This window comes from Pyxicephalus adspersus, chromosome 6 (assembly GCF_032062135.1).
Source record: "Pyxicephalus adspersus chromosome 6, UCB_Pads_2.0, whole genome shotgun sequence".
NCBI lineage: Eukaryota > Metazoa > Chordata > Amphibia > Anura > Pyxicephalidae > Pyxicephalus > Pyxicephalus adspersus.
The window spans coordinates 104,435,654-104,444,401 of NC_092863.1; the positions used below are offsets into that span (position 1 = coordinate 104,435,654).

At 41.3% G+C, this 8,748-nt stretch overlaps 1 protein-coding gene across 1 annotated transcript in view; it reads left to right on the forward strand.

Moving 5' to 3' along the window:
* LOC140332321 (von Willebrand factor A domain-containing protein 5A-like) overlaps positions 1 to 8,748 on the forward strand; it is a 40,415-nt gene that overhangs the window by 17,949 nt on the left and 13,718 nt on the right. Inside the window, 8 exon segments of the mRNA XM_072413585.1 lie at positions 1,413 to 1,635; positions 2,248 to 2,417; positions 2,562 to 2,703; positions 5,752 to 5,820; positions 6,075 to 6,244; positions 6,902 to 6,990; positions 7,897 to 8,041; positions 8,251 to 8,330. Coding sequence (XP_072269686.1) covers positions 1,413 to 1,635; positions 2,248 to 2,417; positions 2,562 to 2,703; positions 5,752 to 5,820; positions 6,075 to 6,244; positions 6,902 to 6,990; positions 7,897 to 8,041; positions 8,251 to 8,330 — 1,088 coding nt within the window.

Below are 8,748 nucleotides of genomic sequence, written 5' to 3' on the forward strand. Positions count from 1 at the left end.
GGCCTGTGTGAGTGGCTGTGCTGGAGCCACAGATAGATCTGGAGACACAGGCGGGTGGCCTGTGTGAGTGGCTGTGCTGGAGCCACAGACATAAACCTGGAGACACATCGAAAAGACCCTAATGGAGAGGGCTTGAGAGCATGCAGCTCCACAGTGTTCCACAGAAAGAGAGACAAGACTCCACAGAAAGAGGGAGAGAGACAAGACTCTACAAACAAGGTGACTCTAGTTGATTTTCTGCCTTTTTGTTGCAAATGGACTATTATAGCACACAGGACTGCTGGAGATAAGTGTTATGTCTTTGATCTTTAACCGGCTGAAGTTAAGCCACCCTGTTAGACAATTTTTTGTTGTTTTTTTTTGCAATAAACCCTGATTTGGCATCCAGTCCTGCTAGTTGCCTACTATTTGTCCAGCTAATTCCCACAGTGGTTACTAAAAAGTATTGGATGGTGTACCTGGCTAAAAGGGGCCCGGGGAGAACACTGCCAAATATTTGTGTTAAAAAGCTGGCAATCCTTCTGTTGCCAATCCTTCTACCCAACCAACAGCCTTTGACGCCGACACACACAAAACACACAATGAAAGCGAAAGCTGTTCCACAAGAATTATAGAAAGGGATAGGAGAGAGAAAAGAGAGGGGTGAGGAAGGGAGAGAAAGGGAAAGAAAAGAGACTGGGAGAGGAGAGGTATGTGTGTGTGTGTGGGGGGTGGGGGGGAATAGGATAAGAAAAAGGACAGAGAGAAGAGGGGACAGAAAGAGAAGGGAGATGGCAGAGTGATGGGAAGGGACAGAAGGTGAGGGGAGAGAGAAAGGGAGAGGAGAGTAGGGGAGATAAGGAGAGGGTTAAATTGATAGACCGAGGGATAAAGAGATAAAGATGGAGAGTGAGAGGGGAAAGAGAGGAAAGAAGGAGAGAGAAAGAGACAGGGAAAGTGTAGAATAAGAGAAAGACAGGAAGATTTGAGAGAAGGTGGGAAGGAGAGAGAAAAAGGGACAGATGAAACAGGGAGATTGGAGAGAGACTTATTTTCCAGCCAAAGACAAGAATCATCTGATACTTCCTTCCTATTTTAGGAGTGTTAAACACATATAATGCTGTAAATAAGGAGGCTAGAGTAGGTAGACGCTGTACACCGTAGGCCTTTAGTCATTTTCAATGCTATTAGATGTTATGGTGGCACTCTTAACTTACAGTGTTGAGTAAAAATACCAAAGGTGCTTACTGTAGTTTTGTCCATTAACTGTGATTGATCGTCCCTAGCTGGCTTGGTGGATTATTCTCTTAGGGCCCGTCTGTATCACAGTTTCATAAACTGATACTGAATTGTAAATTGGCCACAGGCATTCATCCCAGCTGCCTTGGATGAGTTACAGTAACAACTTATCTGTATATTTTTGTCTTATTCAGGCACATAAAACTTATGATGAAGCCATCACCCGGGGTGAACAAGCTTTCCTCTTGGAAGAAGATAACAGTTCTGCAGATGTTTTCAGTTGTAGTGTTGGGAATCTCCCTCCTGGCCAGGAGGCCGAGGTCACCCTTAAATATGTACGGGAATTGCCCGTGGAGGCAGATGGAGCTGTGCGTTTTGTTCTGCCAGCCATCCTTAACCCAAGATACACCCCAAAAGGTATAAGTACAAATAAACAATCTTTTTCAACCTAAACCTTTGATTGCTGTTGTGAAATGACAACCAAACCTAAAGTGAACTGACATGGCCATTTGTAGTCACAAAATACCATGTGGTAATCATTAAAACAGTTCCAGAGCCCTTCACATGGTAGGCCCAGTCTGTACATAGGGCCCTGACTTTTGTCCAAATCAAAGTAGAACACTAAAACCAGCTACTTACATGGAATGCAAAAGATTTGCAGTAATGGGGGTGACTTTCTTGATACAGAGGGCCCCAAGTGCCACTCATGCATGACCAATTATACAGACATAGTATTTAGAGAATATCATAGAGACTGATGACATATTACAGGAAATAGGTAAGAGTGATGATCATTCTACTGACTGCAGAAACTATGGGAGATGGTCAGGGATTGCTCTGATACTACAGGAGATGGTAAGAGATTGCAGACATACTTCAGAACATGTTCAGAGACTGCCACCATACTACAGGAGATGGTTGGAGTCCCCACTCATACTACAGGCGCTGTTCAGAGACTGCACACATACTACAGAACATGGCCAGAGGTCTTCACTGGAAAGTGAGATATTTACTTTTTATCTCTTACAGACCACGATGTGAGTATAACAGCCACACGTCCGCAGGTGCCAATTAGCGAGATACCATATACCCTGAGTCTGAATGCTCTCTTCCAATCTGCATAGGGGATTTCCAAGATTGAGTCCAACTGCAACATCACTCCTCTGGAGTACACGGATTGTGACACGACCAGCGCCAAGGTGAGCCGGATGCAGAATAGAATGAAAACCTCATTAAGGTTCAACTTTTGAAAAGAGTTCCATTTTTATAATATTGCAGTTCTCTGATGTGTCTGTTTCCCTTACACATTGAAAATGGAAGGTATTGTTATTTCACCTTTGTAGGTGTCACTGGCAGAGGGACACAAGTTTGAGCGAGACGTGGAATTGCTGGCTTATTATACCGATGTGAACAAACCCAGCGTCATTGTGGAGGCAGGGCTTGAATCTACAAACACAGCCCAGGATTCAGGACCGACCCCATCAGGTGACAAAATAAGCTGATGTGACATCATTTAGTGCTCTGTATGGAATTATATTGCCTCATTGTATGGGATCGCTTCTGTGTATCAATGTACTGCAACAAAACTTCACCCTGATCCCAAATCTCAGTGTCACATTGACCACTTGTGCTCCAGTGCTAATACCTTTGCTTTAATTTTTCACTTTTACTTCTCCACACTGCAGCCTCCCAGCTACATATACCCCCTTCCCCTAAGTCCTGTCCCAAGTTATTTGCCTAACATCTTTACATTGCAAGGTGACCTGTCCTACCTTCTTTCCAGGTACTAACTCAGTAACTACTAAAGTAGGTAAAGCTAACGGTGGCTCCATATCTTTGACAGAGGAAGCAACCTTTTTGTGCCTTAAATGCCACACTCAGGGGACTGGAGGCTGAGCTATATTATATTATCTGAGATCAGTCCCTAAAGCCTCCAAACCTTCACTACCAACTACTTCACTACCAACCCCACATCATCTCACACGTAAATTACATTGCCGTGCTTCTATGTTGCTGCATATTACATAACTCTGTACCCCATAATTCATTATCCACACATTATCTGACACATGGCCTTCCTACCTAATAAATTGACAGACCATCCAAATCTTTCTAAAGTCTAGCACACACAGAATGATTTTATTTTCCAATAGATTTTGGCAATAGGGTTTTGAGGACAGAAGAAGACAGGTAGGCGTCTTGGTTTCTAAAGGCTATTTTAAATGTGCACAAGGTAGGAATAAGCGGAATAGGATGAAGAAGCGAGTTCCAGAGAGTGGGGACAGTCCTAGGAACGCCTTGAATTCATGCTTTTTCCAAGATTATGAGTGAGGAAGTCATTATTAGGTCATTGGAGGAGCGACGAGAGCAGCTAGGGGGGTATTTTTCTATCAGGTCAGAAAATTAGGTGGGGCAGGAGCTTCAGAGGGATTTGAAAGGCTGCAGAATTCATATTAGATTGTAGAGAGAGTTGACTTAGTGGAAAAACAGAGAGGAGGATGTTACAGTAGTCCAGATGAGAGATCATAAGAGCGTGTACAAGTAGCTTGGTGGTATCTTGGGACAGGTAGGGCTGTATTTTGGAGATTTTACCCAAATGAAAGTGGCAGGACTTGGAATTATTCTGAATGTGGGGGTGAAGGAGAAGGCCGAATCAAAGGTTATGCCAATACAACGTGTCTGAGGAGAGGGACGATCCCAGTCAGCCATCCATGATGAGGTGGCCGACAGGCAAATGAAACTTTATCCACGACTGAGGGGGACAACATAGGGGTGGACAGAATGAATTATGTGTCATCTGCATACAGATAGTACTGTAAGCCAAAGGAGGATATGAGTTTGTCATGTGAGGAGATGTACAGTCCAAGGACTGACCCTTGGGGAACACCAACAGGGAAGACGGTGGGAGAGAACGACTTATCATTGAAAAGAACTGGAAAGGAGTGGTCAGATTGTTGAAGAGGCTGTATGGGTTGGGTTCTTGACTGTAGAATAATTTTGTTTAGAAACGGTGAGTTAAGTCTTAAAGTGTAAGAGTAGTCGTAGTAGTAGTAGTTCCTTTGTAGTCAAGGAAGTTTCTCTCTGCTGCAGGAGCAGTCTAGTGTAGACCTTTGGTGTGGCTGTGAGGGTTAGTGGGATGGGGGTAGTGGAAAGTGGCAGGGGCAACTTTATCCAGAGCCAGAGTTTAAAAAAGAAAGAGTGTGGTTGTTAAGGTGATTTCCTATTGATCCCAGACCAATATTTCCCTCTATCATGACCTCTGTTTTCAACGCGTTGGAAGCAGTGATTAACACATACGCAACTTAAGCATACAATTATGTCCTGTCTCAAAACTTTATTATCACATCGCAGTTTATATAGTCAGACAACCAGCTGGAAGACACTTAGTAGTTGGTCAGTAACAAGAAACTTAATTAACAACTTCGCTGAGCAAGATGTTTCAAGGTAAGAAGCTTCAAGGTAAGGATGGAGCAAATATACAGGACATAACTATATGCTTAAGTTGCGTATGTGTTAATCACTGCCCCCAACGCGTTGAAAACAGAGGTCATGATAGAGGGAAATATTGATCTGGGATCAATAGGAAATCGCCTTAACAGTTGTTAAACTGAGAGACTACTTGATCTAGAGAGGTTATTTTATAAAGAGTGGTGGTTATGAATTTAAGATTTGAGAATAGGTTGTAATCAAGCTTATGAATGTCTCTCTGCCATTTACCTAGGCTGAGAAGCAGCAAAGGAGGGCAAGAATTAGAGAGGCTGATGATGAGGAAGTTGTGGTCAGAAACAGGAAATGGTTTTCAAAGATGGTGAGCTTGCAGAGCATGGAAAAGACAAGATCCAGTTTGTGTCTGGCAAAGTGAGTAGGGCTCACATGAGAAGCGCATTAGACAATATGGAAAACAGAAGCCCATGTGCATAGCAACTGTACACTACAGCAATAAATATTGTAGCAAGAATTGCGTGCTGAGTACTTTTTACTATACTATTCCTTTTTTTTGGCATTTTTTCCACCCCTACTATACTGTAACATCACTATTGGGTTTATTGGACTGTGTTGACCATGGATCCTCTTTTATCCAATAAAATATATCTTTGACACTGCTTATTTCTTTTTGTTGAACACAATTCCCCACATTTTATAGTGCAATTTTATAAATTGCACCTCCTTCTCAACCTAATCTCCTAATTTACCAAATTTTGTTGTACCTTTTTTGTATATTGTGACCTTTTCTATGATTTCAGCAGCCAATACTGTTTTTCATGTTTGAGTCATAAATTGGAGAGATTAATTTCCTCATTTTGGCATATGGAGTATTTAGTAGTTGTTACCAAATTAGGGTCCTCAAAATCACACGAAAATTTGTTGAATTAACTGATAGCTTGGAACTTTAATTTGCATTTATATACATATATTGTTTGGTGCCATCTCAACAAGGAGATGATCACTGGCTATCTATCACTTGATTTCCACACAATCTATTTTTACTCCCACTCATAAATTGGTAATATATCTTGTTTTTTCTTGTTATAGTTGCACAAAAATTGTGGGCTCTAATCCGACAAAAATTCAGTTCAAATTCTAACCTAAGAAAGACCCTTGGTAAGTTGGAGATTGCTGTATTATGTGTACTTGGGCTGCAGGTGTAGCTACCCTATTAATGATAAGCATACACTATGGGGTCCATTATTATACAACATTTTCACCAAATTCACCAAACTCTTACTATATTGTAACAACAGAGGAGCCAGTAAAAACGTTCAGTGGCCTCTCTAAAAGCTTTCTTGAATATATGAAATAAAATGAATATGTTCTTAGTTTTTGTTACAGTGATATTCTCTCCCTGTGTTCTGTAGGGTCCATTATGGCAGAGTCGGTGGCCATGTTGAATTTCTACCCGAGTATCCCAGCTGGACAGGAGCAGTCTAATTGCGGCGAGTTCATTTTCCTTGTAGACCGGTCAGGTAGTATGGAATGTGCAATGCATCCGCAGCCAAATGCCCCGAAGAGGATTCAGAGTGCCATGGTCAGTAAATTATCCAGATTTGCAGGTAATAAAAAGAAAATGGTTTTTGCTCATTGTTGTAAATTTAAACAATTATAGATTTAGAACAAATATCTGTCACCTAGCATGAAGCATCACATTATATTTCAGATATCAGAAACTTTACTGCTCAGCATTTCCTGTATTGCACAGAGCACCCTGCACGCAGCGGTGCACCTGCAGTGCTGTTACCCTAATTACCAGGACCAAACAACATATACAAGCTGAATCCAGGTAGTTGAAGCCTGTCTTTGGGTACCGATTGTCCATAAACCCCCCTTAGGACAATCTACCCCACACGCTCATTGAAGCCATTGACCTGTAATGTAAAAGCTTCCCAGTGCAACTGCTGAGCACAAAAGTTTCCAATGTATTTCTTATGTGGGGGCACACATGGCATACCTTATCTTGGGTGACTTTTATATAAATGTACAGCTGTCCATAGAATACTTTTTCTGCTTTACATTTTATTCGGTACTCTTTTGAATTCTCTTAAATTTTCCACTAACTAAAATGTAAATTTTTTAGACTTTTGAACACAGACTTTCTGTTCAATATGTAACCTTTTGCATTCCAGCCTTTCACTTGTTGTTACCTGTCTAGCCACTGTGTTCCATGTTCTTTGCATTTCCTCTCCAGGAGACGCTGGTTCTTCTATTGAAGAGTTTACCCCTTGGGTGTTTCTTTAACATCTATGGCTTTGGCTCCCATTTTGAGTCTTTCTTTCCGTGAGTATAAAGATCTGGCTGTAAACAATGCTTGATTTATACTTTTTGCTTTTCTAGGCCATGTAGCTTGTGCAAGGAGAGAAGAGAAGGGTGAAAGGGAGAAGAGAGGGGGAGATGAAAAAGGAAAAGAAAGAGAGGGACAGTGGAGAGAGGTCGAGAGAAGGGGTGAAGAAGTGGGAGAGGGGAGAAAGGAGGCAAAAAATTAGAGAAAAAGACGGAGGGTGAAAGTGAGAGGTTGAAACAGAGAGGAAGGAGGGGGATAGGGTGAGAAAAGGCAGAGTAGAGAGAAGAGAGAGGGGTAAGGAAAGGGAGAAAAAGTAAGAATGGAATGCAGAGAGAACAGTGATACCTTCAGTACAAATGACACCTTGCTTGGACCTCTGCACTGCACCTTGGTACAACGTCCGTAAAACCACGGGACCTCGGTACAACCAATTTCACCTTGTTCATTCTGTTACTGTAGAGTTTATCAGCCAGCAGCAGCATGTTCCAGTTCCACTGGAGATGTTCTAATGCCATCTCCGAATGGCCATGCCGCTCTAGACCATGTGGGAAATCCTGGATGTCAGGAGTCTGTAAAGCCTTATTGTGGTGATGTTCTGAATCTGTAAAGACGATAGTGTGGACTTCTGAATACAAATGTTTATAATATGTATGGAGAATTACACCTCTATGGTAATGGAAATAGAGTAAGCCTTTTACAAAGAGTGCTGAGTAAGTTGATGATAAGACATGTTTAGATAAGACATATTAAGACAGAGAAATGAACATCTAAAAGTTGGTTGGTGTGTCTATATTTGCCAGGTATCCTAGGCCATCTGCAGAGTCCTCATGAGACACAATCACTATGAAATCTTATTCTTACATATTAGTCTTATAACACCATCTTATTATTATATTCTCTAGGGAAAGTGTGGAGTACACCCAGCAATCAATGGAGGCGGCAGTAAAGAAAGTGAATGAAATGGACGCTGACTTTGGAGGAACAGAAATTCTTGAACCCTTAAAAAAGATCTACCAAACAGCTGGTAGAGCGGATCACCCCCGACAGGTGAGTGAGGCTGTTAAACATTTGGTAAATTAGCTGCTACAGAGTTTATAGAAGGAGACTTCCAAGTACTGGAGTTATGGGGTCACAGTTTAATTAGTACTAATGACATTTGTTTGTTCTATTATTTCTGTTTACTGTTTGCTGAATCCAATGTTCAGCTTTACCTTGTTTTGTTGCATCTGAACTCTTCATCTCTGTCCTCCCTCCAGCTTTTTGTCTTCACGGATGGAGAAGTTGGGAACACAAAGCAAGTGATCAGTGAAGTTACAAAAAATGCTAAGAAACACCGGTAATTATAACTCTTCCATCCCTAAGTTTAAAAATAAATGGGACTGCAACTTACCCCTCTGGGTATTAACATGGAGAACAATCACCTGCATCCTAGTCCTCCATCACCTGCCAGTTCAAAAACAATTTGAGAGTTTTTGCCACCTGCTTTATAAATTATTTTTCCTCTTCAGATTCATTAACCTATTGATTTATACATACAGGAGTGATAAAATGTTATGTTAACCGTAAAAGAGTTACTGACTTATTCAGTATATTTTTTATGTGTGTTGAAATGTCAGGCTGACAGCTTGACTGAAAAAAATGGACTGTTACGTAAAATTAATATTATTATTAATAAACTGGATTTATATAGCGCCAACATATTACGCAGCGCTGTACATTAAATAGGTGTTGCAAATGACAGACGAATACACACA